We start from the raw sequence: 26,725 nt of genomic DNA on the forward strand, positions 1-26,725 counted from the left end.
TTAGCCCTCCCAGAGACAGCCACTGTTTAGCATTCCAATAATCTTTGCTCTGCATATATCTTTTTGTAATTAGGGTCATTCTATTTGGAGTATGATTTAAGTTAATAAAATACAGATCCCACAAGATGTCACAAGATTTACGTAAGTATTTGTAATGGGTATATTGTATTCCACTAAACAATAAGATATTCTAATATTCTTGATGGTTAGTTAGGCTGCTTCCATATTTTTTATCACAATGTTGTATGACCACCCCCATAACAGACTTTACTTTATACTTGTCTTATTCCTTAGCTGTCCACTTTCTACAAGTGAGAACATTTAAATATTTTTTCTTTTTAAAAAATTATTATTAATATATAATGTATTATTCGTTTCAGGGGGACAGGTCTGTGATTCATCTTATCTAATAAACAGTGCTCACGATAACACATACTCTACCCAATGTCCATCACCCGGTCACCCCATCCCTCCCACGCCCCTCCACTCCAGCAACCTCAGTTTGTTCCCTGAGATTAAGAATCTCTTATGGTTTGTCTCCAGAGCTCTCTGGTTTCTTCTTATTTCATTATTTTCCTCTCTTCCCATATAATCCTCTGCCTTGTTTCTCAAATTCTACATGGCAGTGAGATCATATGATAATTGTCTTTCTCTGATTCACTTACTTTGCTTAGCATAATACCATCTAGTTCCATCCACATCGCCATTGCAAATGACAAGATTTCATTTTTTGATGACGGCATACTATTCCACTGTATGTATATGTGTGTGAGTGTGTATGTATACACACACACACACACACACACACACACACACCATGTCTTCGTTATCCATTTATCTGCTGATGGTCACTTGGGCTCTTTCCATAGTTTTGCTATTATGGACACTGCTGCTATAAAAAAACATTGGGGTAAGTACCCAGCAGTGCAATTGCTAGGTCACAGGGTAGTTCTGTTTTCAACTCTTTGAGGAATCTCCATATTATTTTCCAGAGTGACTGTACCATCCTGCATTCCCATCAACAGTGTAGGAGAGCTCCCCTTTCTCTCCATCCTTGCCAACATCTGTTGTTTCCTAATTTGTTAATCTTAGTCATTCTGCCTGGTGTGAGGTGGTATCTCACTGAGGTTTTGATTTGTACTTCCCTGATGCCAAGTGATGTTGAGTACTTTTTCATGTGTCGCTGGCCATTTGGATGTCTTCTTTGCCGAAATGTCTGTTCATGTCTTCTGCCCATTTCTTGACTGGATTATTTGTTTGTTAGGTGCTGAGTTTGATAATTTCTTTATAGATTTTTCCTTTATCTGATATGCCATTTACAAATATCTTCTCACATTCTCTCAGTTGTCTTTTGGTTTTGTTGACTGTTTCCTTTGCTGTGCTTTTTATCTTGATGAAGTCCCAATAGTTCATTTTTGCCCTTGTTTCCCTTGCCTTTGGCGATGTGTCTAGGAAGAAGTTGCTGCGGTTGAGGTTGAAAAGGTTGCTGCCTGTGTTCTCCTTTAAGATTTTGATGGATTCCTAACTCACATCAATTTTGAGGTTATTTTTGTGTATGGAGTAACGAATGGTCCAGTTCCATTCTTCTGCATGTGGCTGTCCAATTTCCCTAACATCATTTGTTGAAGAGACCATCTTTTTTTCCACTGGACATTCTTTCCTGCTTTCTCAAAGAATAGTTGACCACAGAGTTGAGGGTCCATTTCTGGATTTTCTAATCTGGGTTTTCTGATCTGTGTGTTTGTTTTTGTGCTGGTACCATACTGTCTTAATGACTACAGCTTTGTAATAGAACTTGAAGTCCGGAACTGTGACAGTTTTGGTTTTCTTTTTCAACATTCCTCAGGCCATTCGAGGTCTTTCCTGGTTTCGTATAAATTTGGGGGCTATATGTTCCATTTCTGTGAAAAAAGTTGACGGTATTTTGATAGGGATTGCATTGAATTTGTTTACTGCTCTAGGTAGCACAGGTATTTTCACAGTATTTGCTCTTCCAATCCATGAGCATGGAACGTTTTTCCACTTCTTTGGGTCTTCCTCAATAACTTTTATGAGTATTCTATAGTTTTCTGAGTACAGATTCTTTGTCTCTTTGGTTAGATTTGTTCCTAAGTATCTTGATGTTTTTGGTGCAAATGTAAATGGGATCAACTCCTTAATTTCTTTTTCTTCTGTCTCATTGTTGGTGTATAGAAATGAACTGATTTCTGGCATTGATTTTATATCCTTCCATTTTACTGAATCCTTGTATGAGTTCTAACAGTTTTGGGGTGGAGTCTTTTGGGTTTTCCACATGAAGTATCATATCATCTGGAAAGAGTGAGAGTTTGACTTCTTCTTTGCTGATTTTGGATACCTTTTCTTTTTGTTGTCTTTAACTTCTAGTACTATGTTGAACAGCAGTGATGATGGTGTACAGTCTTGCTGAGTTCCTGACCTTAGGGGAAAAGCTCTGTTTTTACCCATTAAGAATGATATTCACTGTGGGTTGTTCATAAATGGTTTTTATGATATTGAGGTATGTACCCTCTATCCCTATACTATGAAGTTTTAATCAATAAAGAATGCTGTACTTTGTCAAATGCTTTTTCCATATCTACTGAGAGTATCAAATGGTTCTTGTCCTTTCTTTTATTAATGTAGTGTATCACATTGATTGATTTGTGGATACTGAACCAACCTTGCAGACCAGGAATAAATCCCACTTGGTTGAGGTGAATAATCCTTTTAATGTACTGTTGGATCATACTGGCTAGTATTTTAGTGAGAATTTTTGCATCCATGTTCATCAGGGATATTGGCCTGTAATTCTCCTTTTTGGTGGGGTCTCTGTCTGGTTTTGGGATCAAGGTAATGCTGGCCTCATAAAATGAGTTTGGAAGTTTTCCTTCCATTTCTACTTTTTGGAACAGTTTCAGGAGAATAGGTATTCGTTCTTTTTTAAATGTTTGGTAAAATTCCCCTGGGAAGTCAACTGGCTCTGGGCTCCGATTTGTTGGAAGACTTTTGATTATTGCTTCAATTTCCTTGCTGATTATGGGTTTGCTGAGGTTTTCAGTTTCTTCCTGATTCAGTTTTGGTAGTTTATACATCTCTAGGAATGCATTTATTTCTTCCGGATTGTCTAATTTCTTGGCATACAGTTGCTCATATGTTCTTATAATTGTTTGTATTTCTTCAGTGTTAGTTGTGATATCTCCTCTTTCACTCACTCTATTTATTTAGGTCCTTTCTCTTTTCTTTTTGGTAAGTCTGGCCAGGGTTTTATCAATCATATTAATTCTTTCAGCTCCTAGTTTTGTTTATCTGTTCTATTGTTCATTTCTATTTCATTGATTTTGACTCTGATCTTTATTATTCTTCTCCTGTTGGGTTTCAGCTTCATCGGCTGTTCTTTCTCTAGCTCCTTTAGGCATAACGTTAGGTTGTGTATTTGAGACTTCTTTTGTTTCTTGAGAAAGGCTTGTATTGCTATATAATTCCCTCTTAGGACTGCCTTTGCTGCATCCCAAGATTTTGAACAGTTGTGTTTTCATTTTCATTAATTTTTAAATTCTCCTTTGATTTCCTGGTTGATCCATTCATTTTTTAGTAAGATGCCCTTCAAGATCCACATATTTGAGTTCTTTCCAACTTTCCTCTTGTGATTAAGTTCCAGTTTCAAAGAACTGTGGTCTGAAAATATGCAGGGAATGATCCCAATCTTTTGGTACTGGTAGAGACCCGATTTGTGATCTTGTATGTTAATATTTTGGAGAATGTCCCATATGCACTCACGAACAATGTGTATTCTGCAGCTTTGGAATGGAAAGTTCTGGATATATCTGTGAAGTTCTTCTGGTCCAGTGTGTCATTTAAAGCCCTTATTTTGGGGCGCCTGGGTGGCTCAGTGGGTTAAAGCCTCTGCCTTTGGCTCAGGTCATGATCCCAGCGTCCTGGGATCGAGCCCCGCATCAGGCTCTCTGCTCTGCGGGGAGCCTGCTTCCTCCTCTCTCTCTCTCTGCCTGCCTCTCTGCCTACTTGTGATCTCTGTCTGTCAAATAAAAAAAATAAATTAAAAAAAAAAAAATAAAGCCCTTATTTCCTTGTTGATCTTTTGGTTAGATAATCTGTCCATTTCAGCGAGAGGGTGTTAAAGTCCCCTACTATTATTGTATAATTGTTGATGTGTTTCTTTGATTTTGTTATTAATTGGCTTATATAATTGGCTGCTCCCATGTAAGGGGCATAAATATTTACAACTGTTAGATACTCTTGTTGGACAGATCCTTTAAGTATATTATAGTATCCTTCCTCATCTCTTATTACAATGTTTGGCTTAAAATCTAATTTGTCTGATATAAGGATTGCCACCCCAGCTTTCTTTTGATGTCCATTAGCATGATAAATGGTTTTCACCCCCTCATATTAAATCTGGAGGTGTCTTTGGGTCTAAAATGAGTCAGCATAAAGATGGGTCTTTTTTTTTTATTCAATCCAATACCCTGTGTCTTTTGATTGGGGCATTTTAGCCTATTTATATTCAGCATAACTACTGAAACATAGGAATTTAGTGCCATTGTATTATCTGTAAGGTAACTGTTACCGTGTATTGTCTCTATTCCTTTCTGGTCTATGTTACTTTTGGGCTCTGACTTTGCTTGGAGAACCCCTTTCAGTATTTTTTGCAGGGTTGGTTTGATGACTGCAAATTCTGTTAGTTTTTGTTTGTCCTGGAAGCTTTTTATTTCTCCTCCTATCTTCAATGACAGCCTAGCTGGATAAAGTATTCTTGGCTGCATATTTTTCTTGTTTAGTACCCCGAGAACATTTAAATATTAGAAATATTTCAGGTGGTCCCCTAGAATCATACAGTCCCATGTGCACTCATTTTTCTTTAACTACTAGTGAGGCTAGATATCTATTTCTATTTTTTAAAAAAATATTTTATTTATCTATTTGACAGACAGAGATCACAGGTAGGCAGAGAGGCAGCCAGAGAGCAAGGAAGGGAAGCAGGCTCCCTGCTGAGCAGAGAGCCTGATGCGGGGCTCGATCCCAGGACCCTGGGACCATGACCTGAGCCAAAGATAGAGGCTTTAACCCACTGAGCCACACAGGCGCCCCTCTATTTCTATTTTTTACTACATTTTTGGGAAATGCCAGCTCATCACTTGCTTCCTTTTTACTAGAGTGTTTATTCCTTATGAAAGTGTAAGAGTGCTTTAAACATTAACAATACTATTCTTTAATAATACTCTCAACTTGTTGCAAATCCAGCCACCCTCAGCCTGGACATTTGTCTCACCTTACTAGACAGATAGCAGGTGTTCTGTGCCTTTTGTCTGCTTGCCTCTGGTTTCTGGATATCAATTCTCTTCTGCATGCTCCTTCTCACCTCATCCCTCCTTTCGCGGCATCACACCTGGACAAGATATTCTGGTCCCTCTATCAAAGATGAGCCTCTGAGCCTATTACACATCCTTTCCTTGTTTGATATTTTTAAACCTTTAACTGTGCTGACAATCTCACTTATTTTAGGGCCAGGAATGAGGCCAGGCCTAGCCTGATACCCAACACACGGTCAGAGGGCTGTCCCAACACTACATTCCTTTTTAGGAAGTTGCTAATGGAAGAAGACAACAACATTTCACACATAGCATGATATATTTAAATCATTACAACTCACCTAATTTAAACTAAACTTGAAAACATGCTTCATTATGAACTTAAAAAATCATAACACAAACACAAAAGAACCTACTTTTGATCCATGCAAATACTGGGGTTGTGCATTAGGCTGTTTATCTCTTTGAAATTCTTGAGAAAATGGTAATACTGTCCGAACAAATCTAAACAAAAAGGATAAAAAGAAAAAAGAAAAGAAATTTAATGGTAGTTCTTTAAAATTCAGAACTTTTACATTACCCATCAGTTACATCTTCTCCCAGTTAACTAATCTAATCATCAATAGGAAAATTCTAAGAAATCAAATACCATGAGATATAAACACTCCCAAGTATAATACAAGTATCCAGAGTTCATCAAAAGAATGAGAACCCCGGTGTCCTTTCACCATGTATATGCAGTCTCCAAACTCCGGGAGATGGTCTGGTTTATTGGCACCAGGGCCATTTCATGCCCAATGCAGTCCTTTAACAAGTGATAATGACCAAGCACTCAGGTCTTGTTGGGCATCTGGCCACACCAGTGACCTCATGAATAGGAGTGGGAAGGCAGATACAGTCAGTCATGTCCAGTTACTCAAATCACTAGTTTTGAGGATTTAAAACTCCAAAAGTTTTTGAGTTTTTAAAACTCAAAACAGGAAGTTTTGAGTTAGCAGGAAGAATGAGCAACCTAAGTACTTATAACCACACTCACAAAACCATGAGACTGTGGCTTAATAAAGGATTAGGAGACACTGAAAATCAAATGCTTGGAATCTAAAGCAAACCTGTCAAATTTGGCTGACTTTCAAATCATAAGGGTTCATTTAAACATATGAAACTTTTTTTTTTTAAGATTTTACTTATCTTTTGACAGAGAGAGCAAAAGTAGGGAGGAGGGGCAGAAGAAGTATGCTCCCCATGAAGCAAGGAGCCCGATGTGGGGCTTGATCTCAGAACCCCAGGATCATGACCTGAGCAGAAGGCAGATAGATACTTAGCTGACTGAGCCACCCCGGTGCCCCTAAAATATAAAACTTTTATAAAGAAGCATCGTTAAGAAAAATATACGGATTTGCTAATTATTAAATTCAAAGAATCTAATTGACACATATTACACTTCAATAAATAAAGAGGGACCTAACTGGCAAAATATCACCAGTGCATGAAATGAACATGAACATCTGAGGGGAGGCCAGTGGCCCATAGCAACAGGTGTCTGGATTTTGTTGTTATCCTTTAAAGTGCTAAGTTATTTTGGGCAGGCTGTTAACTGATTTCAAGTCAGCTGGAACCTTTCATAATTAGGGTGGCACAGTAGTCAGCACCTGACGAATACTACTAAGGCAGGGCCTCTGGCAATTGTGTTGAATGTGCAGGTACTCAGGGAGGTTTCCCCATTCTTGCTGGAAGGGCATCAAATGGCTCCTAACTCTATGTCAGCTCTGGGAATTATTTGGCTCACAGCTCCCAAAAAGTTGCTCTTTGACTATTCTTGTGGAGTTCCATCCAATGCACATACAGTTTAATATTCAAGCAAAGACTAAAGGGCCTGTAACTTGGTCTCAGGAGCTGCTTCACTATGTAGCTCTCTCCTCTCCCATACTGCAGATCTGCCATGCAAATCCCAGCTGCTCCAGCTTCCTCAGCTTTGAATCTGCCTCCTCCACCAAACAAGACTTCCAAGCTGTATTTGGGATATCCCCCTTCACAATGAGGCCCAGAAAGTGCTTCCATGCAGGAAGCAGGGAAATAAAAGGGTTCACCGCCTTTGTTTCCTTTCCCTCAAGGAAACGCAAAGCCTGAGAACAGTGGTTTCATAAATTTTGTCTAATTTTTCACTTGTTTAAGGCAAAAGAGTAAATCCAAAATCTGTTACTCCATTATTCCAAACAACTTTCATATATATATATATATATATATATATATATATATATATGCACATATATGTTCTCAATGTATAGACAAAAACACTGCAAACAAATATTGAATCCCAGTTAGTAGGCTTGTGTTTCATGGTAGGAAGGATCAGTAATTTTGAAACTATTTTCTGCATTTTCTAGAACTGAGCAAGTGAGTTAATATACCAAGAATAATGAAACAGGATTCCCAGTGTAGAAGGGAGTTACAAAAATGGAAAGGGAGGGAGAAAACAAGAATAAGACCCCCCAGGGCTGAACTGGAACTGAAGATATCAGTGTGGATTCATAGATAAAATATGTAGACAGCTACAGAGAAGCCCTGCTTATACATGCTTCATGGGTTTGTATCCCCAGAAAGATAATTTGGAGTCTTAACTACCAGTACCTCAGAATGTGATCTTATTCAGAAACAGGGACATTGCAGATGTAATTAGTTAAGATGAGGTCACACTGAGGTATAGCAGGCCCTTAATGAGTCAATATGACTCAGGTCCTTCTAAGAGGAGAGACACACACAGGGAAAAACACCACATGTCTAAAGAGGCAGAGACTGGAATGATACAGCTACACATTAACAAAGGCCAAGAATTGTTGGCCACCACCTGAAGCTGGGAAGAGGCAAGAGAAGATTCTACCCAGAGTCTCGGAGAAAGCAGCACAGCCATGCTGACACACTGATTTTGGACATTTAGCCTCCAGAACTATGAGAAAAGAAATTTTTGTTGTTTGAAGCCCCATGGTTTATGATAATTTGTCAGAGAACCCTAATATGGTACATAGTCAGGAACTTCCTAGCTCTGAACATCAAAAGGGTCTAGAAACAATGATATCCCACTAACAATGATCATACCCAGGCTTACTTTTTAATATTAAGCCTAGTTCTAAAATATTCTCCACTAGAAGGAATTCTGTGGAAGTGACAAGTTGCAACAACAGGGCCTGAGAAGTACAAGATAAACATGGAACTTCTTGAGGTACAAGAAGTACTTCAAAATGATGGGGATAGGGGTGCCTGGGTGGCTCCGTGGGTTAAAGCCTCTGCCTTCAGCTTAGGTCATGATCTCAGGGTCCTGGGATTGGGCCCCATATTGGGCTCTCTGTTCAGTGGGAAGCCTGCTTCCCCCTCTCTCTCTGCCTGCCTCTCTTCCTACTTGTGATCTCTGTCTGTAAACAAATAAATAAAATCTTTTTTAAAAAAATGATGGGGATAGCTAATAGGACACAGAAATGACAATGATTTTTAAAAAGTGGTCATACACACACAGGCACACACACACATACACATACATCCCGAGCATGTGCTCACAGGGAGCAGAAGCTAAGGGCACATGGAACAAACCTCAAATAGACGACTACCCAGTGCACAGAGGCCAAGACAGGGCTGTTCCAGGATTTGGACCGTTATCATGAGGCTGAATCACATGAAACTGCTGCTGTCAACCATGCCACTCACCTCACTGGCCACTGTGTTCTTCAACACAGTAGCAAAGCATAGGTGGGTGAGAGAGTGGCTAACTGACAGATCTTTATATACCCCAACATTCCAGAACGGATGAAAAATAGAGTCAGTGACTACTTCCCAACATCAGGTATAGAACCGGTAACTGCTGTCCACATGCATCTTGAGATCAAGCCCTGAGCTACAAGCAAGTGCCCCAGATGGGAACTCCAGCCTGCTGTACAGTCTCCACATGGAAAGCTGTAAGACATGCCCAGGACTACACTTGTAAAAAGAGGAGACTGGAAGAGCCTGAATACATGGACATGAGAAATGATAGGGAACAGTGGAGGAGACAGCAACCTAGTAAATAATGTAGAGGCTCTGAGATCATCCCATTTAGGAACCCTTTAGCAAAAACATCCATGAGGTGGCATGCTCACCGGTTGGTGGAGCCATTGTAGCAGTAGTTGGGCAGGAAGTCATAGTTGAGCTCCCAGAAGACATGGAGGGTGATTCTCCCATAGGGCGCGGACACATTGTGGTTGGCCTCCCGGAACATGGCGTCAAAGCTGTCCAGTGTCAGGTACTTGCTTAGCAGCTTGTGGGTCATGCGGTTGATTTCCAAAAGGCCATCCAACTCCTACAGGACCACAAAGACAGGGTGTGAGGACAGAAATGGGCCCAGCACAGTGGCCTTGATTCCTCGCATGGGCAGTGCCATGGCTGGGGGCAGAGCAGAATGGGCAGAAGATAGTGGGCCACACGGAGGTGAGGCTGGTGAGCGAGGCGAAGAATACACACAGTGGGGGTCTAGTAGCCTGCAGGAGCTTGCTTCTTACACCTAAATTCATTATGTCCTCTCCACTGCCTCTGAAACATACCTTTTTACTGTGGTCACACCCAGAGTCATCATTCTTTCTCCACTGACATCACTTCTGCATTGCACCCCCCCCAGCCTCCAACCACCCACAGGGTACAGACCATTGGGATGTGTCCACCCCCACCCTTGCTGCAGCACTGAGTCCTCAGGCATTAGCCTGAGTCAGCCTAACGTGCCTGGAATTACTCAAAAGCACAGCTGTGTAGCAGAGTCAGCAAGCACATTCACAGATGGCCTTCCAAGCTTTCCGAGTTTGCTCATAAGCATGCCTAGGTCTGTACTATACATTCCAGCAGCCATGGGCCACAGATGGCAATGAGAATGTGGCTGGTCCAAATGGAGGTACACTGTGCATGTGAGTTACACACCAGATTTTAAAAATCAAGTATGAAGATAAAGAATGTAAGATATCCATGTCAACATTTTAATTCTGTGGAAGAATATGAGGAGCACAGCTCATCCTATGTTGGAGATGCTCGAACCTGAGTTTGTCGTGCCCACTGCTTACTGAAGCCTCTCTCGGTCTACCCAGAACTGCATCTCTAGAAATGAACAATCTTCCCTAAGTTCTTGCATCTTCACTACCATTTGCCTGCAGGCTTCATTCCTGGGAAATCTATTTGGCTTTGCATGAAATCCTTAATTCATACTTCCTTTCCTTGGCTTTTAGCAGGAATTGCTAAGGACAAAGCCCTGAGGACAAATTTTCTTTCTCTGATCACTCTGCTCAGATATCCAGAGGATTTTTTCTTTTCCTTTAAAGTCTAATACTTTTACTGCAATATTCCTTAGTGTTGGCCACTTTGAGTCGGTTTTCCCAGGCACATGCCGTAAGCTTTTAATAGGTATTTTATATCATGTCTTAATTTTGTTAATATATACATTTTTTTCATTCAAATTTTAGGTAGTTAACATACAATGCAATATTGGCTTCTGGAGTAGAATTCAGTGATTCATCACCTACATTCAACCCCCAGTGCTCATCCTAACAAGGGTCCTCTTTAATACCCAACACCTATCTAGCCCAACCCCACCCACCTCCCTCCATTAACCCTCAGTTTGTTCTCTATCATTGAGGCTCTTATGGTTTGGTTTCCTCTCTCCTTTTTTCTTTTCCCCTTTCCCATATGTTCATCTGTTTTCTGCTTTAAATTCCACATAGGAGTGAGATCATATGGCATTTGTCTTTCTCTGAGTTACTTCACTTAGCATAATATACTCTAGCTCCATCCACATCGCTGTAAATGACATGATTTCCTATTTCTTTGATGGCTGAGTAATATTCCATTGTGTATACAGACTACATCTTCTTTATCCACATTCATCAGTCAATGGACATTTGAGCTCTCTCCATAGTTTGGCTATTGTTGATAACAGCACAAGTCTTAAATTCTATCAATGTTTTCTTGAAATACAACTTTTAATATTTATTCCATCCTGTTGCTTCGGTTTTTCTTTATAATATGTATGTTCCCTGTATGTATGTTAGATCTTCATTACTATTATATTATTATTATTTATTATGTACAATATAGAACATATTATATATATTATATATTATTATTATATCTTCTGTATCATTTTTTTCAAGTACTTCTTCTGTGTTCACTTCTTTTTGATTTTAAAAATTCTTCTTCATTCTCTTGCCATAGTTACATGTAATTTACTCAGGGTTCAGATTACTTGTTCTTTGAAGTCAATTTAGAATTGTGACTACTAAGAGCAGACACTAAAAAAGCGATTGGATAGGTCACGCTTGATCAGTGCATACCTTTTGAGTCCTATGCAAAAACTAAGGACAAAATTAAAATTAGCTCCAATCTTTGTAACTAGTTTTCTACAAATCTGCTGAGCCGGACAAAAGGAAGAGCACTTACAACTATTGATGTCAAGTCTTCACTTTCAAATCGTCCAATAGCCAGTTCCAGAGACTTATACATGGCTGCTGAGACACGCTGAGTAATCAGGCGATTAAGGTCAATGGATCTTCCTAGGAGCTGGAAGATGGAAAAAGGAAAAAAAAAAAAAAAAAGCTAACAATAAAAACAAACAAGGGCACCTGGGTGGCTCAGTTGGTTAAGTATCTGCCTTCGGCTCAGGTCACAGTCCCAGAGTTCTGAGATTGAGTCCCATGTTGGGCTCCCTGCTCACAGGGAGTTTGCTCCTCTGTCCCTCTCCTTGCTCCTGCTCTCTCTCTCAAATAAATAAATAAAATTTTTTTTAAAAAACCCAAGAAACAAAAAACGTATATATTCTCTCAGAATCAAATTCTAAGAGAAAGAGCAAACAAACAACATACAAAATGTAAACATTTTAGATCGAATGACTTATACAGATGTGATGATCAAATAGCCTACCTTCCTGGTGCTGAAATTCTGCAAGTCAAAACCATAAAGCACTTTTGTATTATCATCCTTTGCATTGAACTTACACTTATGTCATGGACAGAAACCCTAAGTTTCACCAAACACCCTGGAGACCTTGGGTTTGCAGTGAGGACACCTCATGCTGCTGTTCAGGACCATCTGCCAGCACGCAGCAGCCTGAGCTGGCGGAAACTCCACAGTGGTACGATGAGTAGGAGAAAATTATTCCTATTTCAGAGTCCTAACAAAGTATCTGTGCCTCAATATCATTTGAGTAACAAAAATATGGACAAAATCCTGGTGCAAATGTCTCAAAACCTGCATGGTGATTATCTGCAGAATTAAATGGAATTTTCACTACAGTTTTCTGTACTTTCCCAATTTATGACACATATATACACACACATATTTGTAAGGAAACAAAAAATAAGAACTGTATTTTTTATTCTTTGTGCTGGCCAAGAAAAAGCTCCTCTTCAACACACAGCTGACAAGTGTTTCTCACCTTCATTCTTTTTTTTTTTTTTTTTTAAAGATTTTATTTATTTATTTGACAGAGAGAAATCACAAGTAGATGGAGAGGCAGGCAGAGAGAGACAGAGGGAAGCAGGCTCCCTGCTGAGCAGAGAGCCCGACGTGGGACTCGATCCCAGGACCCTGAGACCATGACCTGAGCTGAAGGCAGCGGCTTAACCCACTGAGCCACCCAGGCGCCCTCACCTTCATTCTTTTTAAAAAACAGTTCTAACTTTTGGGCTCTTGGAGAGGACCCAAGCCCTCTAGGGCCATGCCTTCACCCTGGGAGCCAGAGCAGAGCAGGGTGCAGAGTGCTGCAAGCCTTCCCTTGGGTTTCAGGGTATCCAAAAGAAACTGTCTTTAAAATCTCCACACTTTATAAGGATGTATGTAGCTGCAGTCACAGAACATACTGACATCTAGTAAAACTCAGTCAGCTCTAAGAAAACCTCACCATTCCAATGCCAGCTCCACCCCCAACCATGACCCAGAAAGGTGACTCACCTGCACATGCCTCTGCTTAAGTAAGGTCTCATAGCGGTTAGATGGTGGGAGATGGATTGTTGCCCCCTGATTCTTGCATTCTGATCGTAAACGTTTATCAAGAAGCAAACTAGTATGGAAGAAGAGAAGGCATTTCTCATATTCTGTGAATTTTAATGGAAATGTCAGAGCAAGTTATCCTAGATTTCATGTCCAAATCATAAACCATATACTCACCTTCCTGCCATAACCTTATAATATGCAAATATCTGGTCTGCCAGCTTATAAACAAATTGGTCAAAGCACAGATTCACCTGAAGAAAAATAAAGCATATATAGAGTTTTACTTCCTAAAGATCAAACAAGACAACTTAAAAAAAACACAAAAAACAAACCTTTTGATCCAGCAAATTCCATTTCTAGGTATTTAACCAGAAAGACTGAAAATACTAACTTGAAAAGATATATGCACCCCCATGTTTACAGCATCATTTACAATAGTCAAGACATGGAAACAGCCTAAGTGTCCACTGATGGATGAACACATACAGAATTGTCTCTCTCTCTCTCCATCTCTCTCTCTCTCACACCCCCCCCACAGGAATGCTCTTCAGTCATAAAAAAGGAAATCCTGCCATTTGCAACTGTATGGATGGACCCTGAGGACATTACATTCATTGAACTAAATCAGACAAATACAAATACTGTACAATCTCAATTATATGTGGAATCTTAAAAACAAACAAACAAACAAACAAACGAATGAATGAATGCATAGAGAACAGACTGGTGGTTCCAGAGGTAGAGATGAGCAAAATGGTACAAATTTCCAGTTAAAAAATGAGTAAGTTCTGGGAATATAAAGTTAAAAGCAAAATTTTTGTTAATGCAATTAACAAAGTCTCCTTTATTAGAAAAGAAAAACAGGAAACAACCTCATTGTCCAAAACAACAGATTAAATATATCACAGTGTGGCCAGGAGTGACCACTACGTGTAGCCACTGAAAACTGTATCAGAACATCTCTTACTAATGGAGAAAAATGCTCCCTGACTCTTAAAGGCAAAGGAATATGAAAAAGTCTCCCTTCATCATGTGTTCCCACTGACTAATGTGCACTGGATTTGGGTTCTGCTCCTGCCACCAGACTGTGCATCCCAGGAACTGCATGTGGCCTCCCCTGGAACACGGCTGACTGCTCTGGGCAGTGGGTCAGGGAGGAGACATAGGATGGATACAGCCTTGTGACTCCACCCCCAAAACTGAATTTTCCTTGCAAATGAAGTTAGCCTCTCCATGCAGAACTCTGATAAGGATACCACATGCTCAAAGGGAAACCAACCCCAGGACCTGCAGGTCTCTGCTATATGCCCACCCTACATGGCCCAGGAGCCTATGACATCTCCCTGAAGAAGCACTTTCTAATATCTCTGTGAGGAGGCAGAGAAGGACATCTAGATGCACAATGCAATTTGTTGAGGTTAAATGCTCTTAAATCTTAAGGTACAAAATAAAATTTATCTCCTGAGCTGCAAAATAATTCCACTTGTAGGAATTTGTCCTCAAAAAATAATTGAACACAGCTAAAAAATTAGGTGCAAGAAAGTTCTTCAAAGCATTACTTACAATACACAAAATTAAAAAGCTAAAATGAAGAAATAAAATAGGGGCTGGCTTAAGCTGTGTTCATGAAAGAAGACAGGTGAGGATACAGAGGTGCTTATGACATGTAGTCAAGTATTATGTTGTTAAGACCCCAATAACACATGCATAGATGCAGAGAGAAAAATACAGATAGAAGGATTTACTCCAAAATGTTTTTTCAGAAGTTCATTCTATTGTTTAAATCTCCTTGTATTATAAAGAAAATTTGCTTCCTTTAATACTCAGAGAAAAGGGAAATTAAAGTTTGTTGAAAGTGCCGGCGCCTTCACCTCTGCCTCAATTTCGTCGTAGAGAAACTGCTTGTTGAACCTGGTGAGGGCATAGTGTGCGCTGTCATTGTACAGGTCCAAGGAGTAGAGGACATACCTGCAGAAGGGGCAAATGGTCAGCCCAGCCTTCCACATAGGGCCCGTCAGTTCTCACATCCCACACTCTAGATGAAATTTAACATTCGTTGTTGACCTCTCATACGAGGAGAAACAATCTCTTACTTCGGACACCAAATGGGGTTCCTATCAAGGACCCTAATGGACCACGGCAGATGATCCCACAAATGGGACGCATTTACTTAGGCCATGCCCAGACCCCTGGAGAGTTCACAAGGGCCTCCTGTAATGGCATCTTCTCACTTATGTATGTTTCAAAAACTTTCACCACAGAATATAGTATTTTTTATAATCACAAAAACAAGTTATTTTCTTATTTCTAAGAATAAAGTGTCGAACTTAGTAAGAAAAACATATGAAGATCCTGGGTCCAGAGCTGATCACCATCATGTCCAGCATGGCCAAAAGCCCCTCTCCCCTACCTAGTCCCGTATCTGGACAAAAGGCAGCAGCCAGTAGTCTCCAGCAGTAAGGTCCTTCTGAGGGTACAAGACCACTTCACAGCAGGAAGGCTGTGTAAGGAGTGGGGCCAAGCTAAACCCCAAAGACACAACACAGAGGCATGCCAAGGCCTTTGTGTTAGATCTCCATGCTCCTCCTCCCCTCTCTGGTACTGCTGAATGGATGTTACGGCCACTCCAGAGAAAATAAAAGGCCATCCTCCTGGCCACATAAGAACTGACGTGCATGGGAAAAGACGAGGTGCTATACATTTGCTCTGTATGCTGAAGAACCTGCTGGGTCAGTTCCCAGTCTGTTCATAAGACATCTCCCTTTCCTACTACTTTACCTTCGTGGACCTTCTATTTTGAAAGTCTCCAACCCCGTACCCTGGCCTTGAGCCCTGACCTCAAAAGAACGTTTTCAATTAATACTTTCTCTCCCAAATTCATCTGTCTCAGAAGCTATGCCTCATGAGAGGCCAGGCCACCTCAACTCTTGCTGACAGGGTATCACCTAACATGGTGGGACTTACTGATTCTTGCTGCCTGAGTTCTTGATTTTAGTCTAAAGCAAGAAGCCTGTTACCTGTATTAATCTCTGAAGTCTTACCCCAAGTATGACAACTTCAAATGAAGTGCTGAAAACAGCCCAGCCCCCTTCTCCATCTCCCAGCTCCCAAATGCCACGAAGGACCCCGGTCATCACAAAGAACTAAGAAATGCCCAGAGGGTACTCACTCCATCATTGACGCCTCCTTGGTCTCCAGGATGTGGTCTGTCAGGATCCAGGGCATGGACATCTCGATGGGGAACTGGATCCTCCTGCCCATTGTCAGTTCCAGAAAGAACTCTCGGAACCACAACTGTGAAAGGTCACAGCACTGCTGGAGTGTTTCTTGAAGGATTCAAATGATACCATGTTAATCTTCTGCAAGCAGAAGAAGTCGGCAAGACGATCTAGGACAGGGAGGGGCATGTGCAAGGTCCGGCTCCTTCAATCTCAGCCCTGAGCCATGCGGGAGTAGATGTGAGCAGGGAGGGGTGACAGCGTCTCACACTAGAGATGAGACAACCATGATGTGGCTGCAAGCAAAGCCACCCTAGACTGTGCACATTCTCGGTCATAAAAAGAGCAGAGTCAGCATCTGGCCCCTGCTGGTCTGGCATGGACAACACCACCCATCAATGGGAACTTGTCAACCCTGTGAGCTTCTCTGAGGGACTGTGAGGGGAGAAAAATGTCCTTTTTAAAAGGAGTAATAAAGACCACATTATTTTATTTCACTTAGAATAAAGATATAGTATTACATGCATATTCAGTACAAGTTTATCTAATGTAAAATAGAAACAAATGAAAAAAAAAATGTGTCCATCATTTGACAAGTGAACAACAAAAGCTTTGGTCTTTACTCCAAACCTGCAGCACTCACAGCCAAGATAGAGGCTTCCTGCTCTGAGCGAGCTGCAGCACGCAGCACCAGAGGAAACATGGACTCCACAATGACAAAGGGTATCCACCCAGTGTCCTGCTCAATGTGACTGCCACCTTCCACATGTCACTACTCATGGGGACTGTTTCTGATATTTATCACTATTTTGTTCTCAAGCCAGGTGACAGATTACATTCACCTATGCTTCTGACCTCATATGGGTTACAAAGACCACATTCAAGTCACAGAGCCAGCCACAGGCCCATGGCCCTCATTCTTCTAAGGGCTATGCCACATGGAGGGGACCCCTGGCTGGCTGTGCATTTAAAGCGACAGGTGAGGGAGTATCATGAAGGTTACAACACAGGTCACCGTCTGGGTGTGTGAGGGGACCACAGCAGGGGAAGGTCAGCAGAAGCATTCTAGACGGTGTTAGCAGTGTTAGAACATGCTGGGCCAGATGCTGGTCAGCAGTATCTCTTACCACTGAAATTTATCAAGTGAGTGTAGAAGAAGGACTCTCGATGAAATTTTTCTATGTCCAATATGGTGGGCCCCTCAAGGCTACTTCTCAAGGTTTTCTTGGAACCACTTTTGTCTGCAATGAGGGACTCTAGCATGGTTCTCACCATGTAAAGCTGCATTATCCAAGGAAACATTTGTAGGGGGAGAAAATATACATGGTACATTAGTTACACCAAATTTAGATAAACCACAAGAGGAAGACTACTCCGCTATGCCCTGACCAGAGCCAGCCTGGAGTGGTAAGCCTACCACTATACCAGCCCCTAAAAGTAAGTCTGGGCACCCATCTAAGTGCCCAAGTTGGTGCTGCTTGGGAGAAAGAATTTGTAGCAGAGCAGTTCACCTCCGTGCCATAAACATCAACAAGAAAAACAAATGATGTCTTACCACCAAAGGTTAAAAGAGGCGGATAGGTGTAGGACTGCCTCAGAAACGCGTTTACCACATGCAAGAGTCTTTCCATGCCCAAAGACTTGAGCTGCCTCAGCAGCTCAGCAGAGCTCAAGGACTCCGCCATGGTGCGCACCAGGTAGAGCTAGACACAGACAGATGGGGGGGGAGAGGTGGGAGAGAGCCATTAGTCACAGGACACACACATCATGGGATGGGGAGACACACATGGGAACAGAGGGTGAGGAGGCTGCATGCACATTGGACAGACCCAGGACAAGCATCCTCCTTAAGGCCTCCTTAAGGCCAAATGCCTTCCTCCCAGATATTTGAGAGGTTTCATATAAAGCCATAAATGTGCTTTGCTGGTAGTTCTCTGAAAGGCTGGCAGAAGAGATTATAAAAGCCCCCAACAGAAGAACAATGAGTAAGAAGTACTAAGTCCCAAAATGGGAAGAAAAAAGCAGAAGGACGTTTTAAATCAGGTGTGAGAGTCAGAAGAAAGCTGCTTTTGGGGGTGAGGGGGCTGAGCATGCCAGAAGAGAAAACAGCAGTGGTGGCTTAAGACCAGGGACACAAAAAAGCTACATTCTTAAATTTCCAAAAGTTTATCTTCAGAAACGATCATTTTTGGTCCCAACATAGAAAGTATAACCATACATTTAAACACCCACGAGGAAACACAGCGTAAATATGGACACATAGACTTTCACCCACATTTTGGAAATGGGAGTTGATGCAGTCAAATTAAATTCTGCGTGCAAATGATCAAATCTGAGAATCACAAGAACATCTTGGCTAATGCTCCAGATTCACATGGGCAGGGAACAGAGGAGCAGAAAAGGTACAGGCAGTACTTGATCATCTTGAGCAGAGAGTGGTTATGTCATTTCACTCCCGACCTTGCTTATCAACCCTCAGGTCAGGGTTAGCCCACTTAGGGGAACAGATGGAACAGGGAAGCAGGGAGGATGAGAACCTGAGTGCTGGAGGGTCCTACAGCGCGCCGGGGTACTTTGATGTCAAAGCCGCTCTTGGGGTCCTTCTCGCCTCGCAGGGCTGGATCGTTGAAGGGCTCATGCCCCGTCTCCCAGTCGCACACAGTCTTCCTGATGGCCTGCAGGACACTAAACAGTCCCATCAAGTCATCAGTGAGGTACAGAGTGCTGACACCCTCACCACTTTAAAAATCACAGCATTGCCTCACCTAACACATAACTCTCAGGACAGCCAATTCTCAAACATGATTTCCTCTGGGGGCGGTGGAGGACATGGTAATGGACCAATTCAAAGCAAAACTTTGGATAGATCATTTTCTGGGGGATATTACTAGCTCCAAAAGATCGGACTTAGCTGCAGTTTGCATCAATTAATCTGAAAGTGATGTTTTATTTCCTGAACACCGAGTCATGCAAAAAGTGGCAGGAGACAAACCACAAATATCCACCCAGGGAGCCGAAACTCAACTTCTCCTGGCTGATTCCCTGATTTCTAACAGGAACATGTCACCAACACAACTGTACTAACTGGGTCTATGTCTCAGACACATTTGAAACATGTTCCCATTCCCACCAGGGCTCTACCATATGGAGAGTCCCCCAACCCCCACCACAAGCAGGGGTAGATGTACCTATGTGCCTATCCTATCACCTCATGGGGAAAGCTCTGGCTAAAATCTGAGTTACTCTTAGACTACACTTCACATTTCCCACGTGGTGAGCTTCCCATTATGGCAAATATGAGCAAAATGGGAAGACTAACAGTATCAAATTTTATTAGTGCAAAAAGTCATACCAAGCCAGGTGTCAAACGTCAATTGTAAAGCAACAAAATGAAATCAATATATTTGTGAGCCCCAGTAAACTTCATTTTACATAGATGTCTCTGAAAGACAACTTGAAAAGGCTGTATTTTTTTTTAATTAACATATAATGTATTACTTGTTTCAGGAGTACAGGTCTATGAATCATCAGTCTTATACAATTCACAGCGCTCACCATAACACATACCCTCCCCAATGTCCATCACCCACGCACTCCATCTCTTAGGCTCTCCTTCCCTCCAGCAACCTTCAGTTTGTTTCCTGAGATTAAGAGTCTCTTAGGGTTCATCTCCCTCTCTGGTTTCATCTTGTTTCATTTTTCCCTCCCTTCCCCTATGATCCTCTGTCTTATTTCTCAAATTCCTCAAATCAGTGAGATCATATGATAACTGTCTTTCTCTGATTGACTATTTCATAAAAGGCTATGTATTAAGAGTAAACTAGCTCAAGATCACTACAGGATCTCTGCGATATCTGTGTTAGTCTCTGACCAATTTGTAGGATAGGTCAAAAGGAACAGAGGCAAAAATACTAAAGATGTATTGAGATGGGAAATCTGATACTGGGCTTCCTGTCCCCACAAGCCTGGTGATAAGAATCACTAAACAGATATTGAGACACTCTCCTGCCCCAAGATAAACACACCCTTGACCCTGCATCCCCACTGCTCAGACATTCTGTAGTTGATTTATTACACATTGCTCAGGTGAATAGTTGGACCTATCACATCACATTTAGAGAAAAATCACCGGAAGGGCATCTTCTGGAGGAGGTTGAAGATAAATGCACTGAGCATATTTATGAAAATCTAACTATATAGTTGTTTAATCTTAAACTGATTCTACAGCTTCATACTCTGAGCTCACAGGGAGGTATTACACTGAGGCTGACCTCTGGATGACGTTCTTCTTCTTCTTGATGGCCTGTCTGAGTGGTTCCCGAAGGGTAACCTGGGAAAAGTCCTGCAGTGCAGCATAGACGGTGTGCCTGATGGCATGGTTGAAAACACTCTCCATCCTGCCCATCAGCACCTGCAGACCTTTGATCATGGCAATCACCTGCAGAGGGAGACATAACTGTCAGTGTGGTGGATGGTGACAGGAAATGGCTCCTTCTCAGGGGATGCCAAGTTGCACCTGGAAGCTGCCTCTCCCTCATACACAGCACCTCTGCCTGGCTTCCAATGTTTCTGCTCAGAAGCTGCTGCCAGTAACTCTTCCCAAGAGCTGTGAGCTTAGCTCTATATCAGCAGCTGTCCATGTGCCTGGGTCTGACACCATTAGACCATGAGTGCCTTAAGGACAGTGATGGATCTGCTTAGCTTGGCATGGAGCTAACAGGAGCATTTAGTAACTCACTCAGAATACTCCCAAATGCATAAGGGTATATCCCTGTGAAGAACTTTAAAGGAAAAAGAATAAAAAAGATTCATGAAAGCAAGTATGTTATTAGCTGGAAAAGAAAGAAGTTTTTTAGAGTTGGTAGCCCAAATCCCATCTATTAAACAGTAACAGTATGCTGAATTAATAGGCATATAAAGGCCTGGAAGAACATATATACTAAAATGCTTAAACTTCATCTCTGTGATAGCATCACAGACACTATAATGTCCTCAGGTGTTCCATTCATTTGCTTTAGGGATTTGTTAGGTGGTTCTCTAATAAGGAAAAAAAGAGGCATTTTTATGAAAGAAAAAAAAAAAAAAAAAAGCAAATACCCCAAATCAAATTCAAACTGAACTGAATTCAAATTCAAATCAACTTGAAAAAAATACTATATATTCAAATTTATGGGATGTAGGAAAAGGTATGCTAAAAAAGTAAATTTTGAACTCTAGAGGCATACATTAGGAAACAAAAAGTCTGACAATAATAATCTAATAGTCATCATAAACCTGTAAAAAGAACAGGAAAATACACCTTCCCCAAACTAGAGGGAAATAAATACTGACAAGTAAAAATTAACGAAACAGAAAACAAGCATATCATAGAAGGTGATCAACAAGGGCATCTGGGTGGCTCAGGTCACCATCCCAGGGTCCTGGGATCAAGCCCCAGATTGGGCTCCCTGCTCAGTGGGAAGTCTGCTTCTCCCTCTCCCACTCCCCGTTTGTGTTGCCTCTCTTGCTGTCTCTCTTTCTCTCTGTCAAAGAAATAAATAAAAAATCTTAAAAAAAAAAAAAAAGTTGATCAATAAAGATAAAGCTATTTAAAAAAATAAGTAAATAATAGAATTGACAAATTTCCCGAAGGACTAATCAAGAAAAACACAGGCAAAGGCACAAACTACGAGCATTAAGAATAAAAAGGGGGGCATTGTCATAGAGTTTACAGATAGTAAGAGATTATGTGACTATATCAGCATAGGATAAACATACAGATCAATGGAATAGAAACAGACATTTACAGTCAACTGATTTTCAACAACTATGTGAAAACAATTCAACAGAGAAATATTATTTTTTTCAACAAACAGTATCGACATGCAAACAATGAAGTTGGTCTCCTATGCAGGACCGGGTTAACTGCTGAGGCCTGGGATGATGAAACCCTCCATATACCCAGGAAAGGCCCATTTTCAGGACTGGCCCTTGGCCAGCTCCAAGGGATTGAGCTCTCAGCCCTGGGACTATCCTGCCTAAATAAAGTGTCTGCGTACACCCAAGGCTCTGGACCATTGCAGTACCAGTGTTTATGACAATAATTTAATTTAGGGTGAACAGCTATATTTGCACTGGGAGTCTGGAGTCTGAGTAGTCCAAATCAATCACGAAGTTGTGCTGCAAGCCAACAGTACTGACCCGCAATAAAAAACCTGGACTCTAAGATCTTGGGTAAGCTTCCCTAGATGGCAACACTTTCCACAAGTTGCCACCCCTCTCTGCTGGAAAAATTAAGCACATCCTGCATAACTGCCCTAGTACGGGATTCCCAGAAGTTTGCACCTGGTTTCTCCTGGACTTCGCCCATGTACCTTTTGCAGATTCAAATCTGTCTCCTTTCACTGTAATAAATTATAACCTCGAGTAAAACAGCTACTCAGTCCTGTGAGTCCCTCTAGCAAATCAAGCCCGAGAGCAGTTTTGGAAATCTCTAACATAGCCCCTACCTCACACCATACTAAAAAATTAACTCAGGGGCGCCTGGGTGGCTCAGTGGGTTAAGCCGCTGCCTTCGGCTCAGGTCATGATCTCGGGGTCCTGGGATCGAGTCCCGCATCGGGCTCTCTGCTCAGCAGGGAGCCTGCTTCCCTTCCTCCCTCTCTGCCTACTTGTGATCTCTCTCTGTCAAATAAATAAATAAAATCTTTTAAAAAAAAATAAAAAAAATTAACTCAGAATGAATCACACATTTAAACTGAAGAGGCAAAACTGTAAAATTCTTAGAAGAAAACATAAGAGTAAATCTTCATTACCTGGGTTGGGAAATGGCTTCTTAGATATGATATCAAAAGCACAAGCAGCAAAAGAAAAAAACAGGTAAACTGAACATAATAAAAATTAAAGACTTTATGCTTCAAAAGACCCCATTAATAAAGTAAAAAGACAACCAAAGAATGGAAGAATATAAATCATATGTCTGAAAAGAAACAAACTCTTATCTAGAATACATAGAGAACTTAATAAGATAAATAATCCAATTAAAAAATGGACAAAAAATCTGAATAAACATTTCTCCAAAGAAGATATATAAATTGCCAATAAGCATATGAAAATATACTCAGCATCATAGTTTTTAGGAAAATGTGAATAAAATCATAATGAGATACATTTCACATGTGATAGGATGGCTAGAATCAATCAGACAGACAATAACAAGTGTTGCTGAAGATTCAGAGCAAGTAGAAGCCTCATACACTATTGGTAGGAATATAAAATAGTGCTGCCACTTGGGAAAACCCATCTGGTAGTTTTTCAAAATGTTAAATAAATAGAGTTACCATATGACCCAGCACTTCTACTACTGGATGTATCTTGAAAAGAAATAAAAACATGCATTCATAAAAACTGTATACAAAAGTTAATAGAAGCATTGGTCTTTTTTTTTTTTTTTTAAGATTTTATTTATTTATTTGTCAGAGAGAAAGAGGAAGAGAGCAAGCACAGGCAGACAGAGTGGCAGGCAGAGGCAGAGGCAGAAGTGTTAAGGGCCTGGTTGGCCAGAGGGAGTCATTTTCTGTTTATGTAGTGAACTTAGATTGACCCTATGCAGTAAACTTAGACTGACCCCACCCCTCCCAGAGGAACTTACTTGCAAAGCCTAGATACAAGGGCAGGTGAGGCCAGGACAGGTGAAGATGTCCAATCAGTGGGGCACGCATATATCTACTAGGGTAAACTGAAGTTCAATTGGGCACCCGTGTGTTACCTAGCAGTTTTTTTTCTGTGTGTGGCAGATTTAGCATGACTGTGCAGTGTTCTCTGTGTATTGCAATCTCATTAGCCACCTGTGTATAGCCCGGCTAAACTATCTCTATAAAAGTTAGTCTGTGAGGCTGGGAGGGGTCGCCTCTTTGCAAGAGACGGCCCTGACCGGTCAGTTTGATTCTCGATGCTTGGCGCGAAATAAAGCTTTGCTTGACCTTCACTTTGTATCAGTCTCGCTCCTTTGATTATGGACCCTAACAAGAAGCAGGCTTCCTGCCGAGCAAGGAACCCGATGTGGGACTCGATCCCAGGACGCTGGGATCATGACCTGAGCCAAAGGCAGCTGCTTAACCAACTGAGCCACCCAGGCGTCCCAGAAGCATTAGTCTTAATAGAAAAGTAGAAACAGTGTTGGAGGGGATGTGGAGAAAGGGGAACCCTCTTACACTGTTGGTGGGAATGCAAGTTGGTGCAGCCTCTTTGGAGAACAGTGTGGAGATTCCTCAAGAAATTAAAAATAGAGCTTCCCTATGACCCTGCAATTGCACTCCTGGGTATTTTCCCCAAAGATACAGATGTAGTGAAAAGAAGGGCCATCTGTACCCCAATGTTTATAGCAGCAATGGCCACGGTCGCCAAACTGTGGAAAGAACCAAGATGCCCTTCAACGGATGAATGGATAAGGAAGATGTGGTCCATATACACTATGGAGTATTATGCCTCCATCAGAAAGGATGAATACGCAACTTTTGCAGCAACATGGACGGGACTGGAAGAGATTATGCTGAGTGAAATCAGTCAAGCAGAGAGAGTCAATTATCATATGGTTTCACTTATTTGTGGAGCATAACAAATAGCATGGAGGTCATGGGGAGTTAGAGAGGAGAAGGGAGTTGGGGGAAATTGGAAGGGAGGTGAACCATGAGAGACTATGGACTCTAAAAAACAATCTGAGGGGTTTGAATTGGCGGGTAGGTGGGAGGTTGGGGTACCAGGTGGTGGGTGTTATAGAGGGCATGGATTGCATGGAGCACTGGGTGTGGTGCAAAAATAATAAATACTGTTATGCCGAAAATAAGTAAAAAAAAAATTAAAAAAAAAAAAGTAGAAACAACCAAACTAAAAAATCAGCTAAAAGGTAAATAAAAAGTAAATAAAATGGAATGGGATCCAGCAATAGAAAGAATAAAATACTGATACATGTGAGAACCCTAAAAACATGATGTTCAGTGAAAGAAGCCAATCACAATTAGCCACGTACTGTAGAATTTCATTTATATGAGGTGTTCAGAATAAGCAAATCTACAGTCGCAAAGCAGACTGGCAGCTGCCTAGGGCTGAAGGGAGAGGAGAACTGGGGGTGAAGGGTGTGAAGTTTCTTTGTGACATAACAAAAATGTCCTAAATTTGATTGTGACTGTACAACTCTGTGAATATATATTTTAAAAAGGCACTGAATTTTTATACTTCAGCAGGTTAATTGCATATTGTGTAGAAAAAAAAAAACCTGTTACTAAAATAAGATGAGTATTTTGAAAAACTTTATGACAAATGTTAGAAAATTTTAAGATTCTCAGAAAATTCCCTGAAAATGTAACTTACCATGCCTGAAAATACAACTTAACAAAGCTGATACAAATAGAAAGAGAAAATGTACATGGTAAAGAAACTGAATGTTTCAAAAACCATCTCATAAAGGGAAAACTTTACTAGTAAATACTAGCAAACACTGAAAGAAGAAGTAACATGAACCTTATACAAACCCCTTCAGACAATACAAAAAGGGAGCACCCTATGAATTATTTTATGAAGCCAGCAACCAGAAAACTAGAATGGAAAGTTATAACTAATGACAGTGTATGTTAATTATACTTAAACAAAAATAAATAAATGAATAAATAAATAGCAAATAGAAGTAAAAAAAAAAAGTAATGTTACTCTACACAGGTGTGGGCTGTGTGCAGTAATTTCCTTCTCTGAAGTACACTATGAAAAGGGGAAAGGAGAGAGGAAGATGTAAGGGAACTTCCTAATAGAGAAACCTGACAATACATCCTTGGCCAGATAAGCAAGGTCGATACCAACTGTGATGAGTTTGTTAACAGTATGTACTCTTGATGTGATGTGATGTAAATAATGCTTCACACCTCCATGGTCCCACTTTCTCAAACCTGTAACTCCAATCTAATTATGAGAAAAAGTCACAAAAATACCAACTGAGAAACATTTGACAAAATACCTGACCAGTGCTCCTGAAAACTGTCAAGGTCATCCAAAACAAAGGAAGTCTGAAAAACTCACAACCCAGATGAGCCTAAGGAGATATGATGCCTTAATGTAATGTGGGATCTTAGATCAGAACTAAGACATTATGGAAAGACTGAGGAAATACAAATAAAGTATGGACTTTGGTTAATAATAATGTACAATACTGGTTTATTA

The 26,725-nt window shown here is 41.0% G+C and overlaps 1 protein-coding gene across 2 annotated transcripts in view; it reads right to left on the bottom strand.

Annotated features, from left to right (window-relative positions):
- Positions 1-26,725, bottom strand: part of CYFIP1 (cytoplasmic FMR1 interacting protein 1) — a 123,888-nt gene that overhangs the window by 28,052 nt on the left and 69,111 nt on the right. For both annotated transcript variants that reach the window (XM_044231286.1, XM_044231284.1), the window contains exons 14-23: positions 20,809-20,975; positions 19,075-19,222; positions 17,665-17,818; positions 16,489-16,645; positions 15,191-15,287; positions 13,494-13,570; positions 13,278-13,386; positions 11,769-11,888; positions 9,452-9,651; positions 5,744-5,831 (exon numbers count right to left, since the gene is read on the bottom strand). In XM_044231286.1, coding sequence (XP_044087221.1) covers positions 5,744-5,831; positions 9,452-9,651; positions 11,769-11,888; positions 13,278-13,386; positions 13,494-13,570; positions 15,191-15,287; positions 16,489-16,645; positions 17,665-17,818; positions 19,075-19,222; positions 20,809-20,975 — 1,317 coding nt within the window. The remainder of the gene's footprint in view (positions 1-5,743; positions 5,832-9,451; positions 9,652-11,768; positions 11,889-13,277; positions 13,387-13,493; positions 13,571-15,190; positions 15,288-16,488; positions 16,646-17,664; positions 17,819-19,074; positions 19,223-20,808; positions 20,976-26,725) is intronic.

The sequence above is a fragment of the Neovison vison genome, chromosome 13, assembly GCF_020171115.1.
Source record: "Neovison vison isolate M4711 chromosome 13, ASM_NN_V1, whole genome shotgun sequence".
Taxonomy (NCBI): Eukaryota; Metazoa; Chordata; class Mammalia; order Carnivora; family Mustelidae; genus Neogale; species Neogale vison.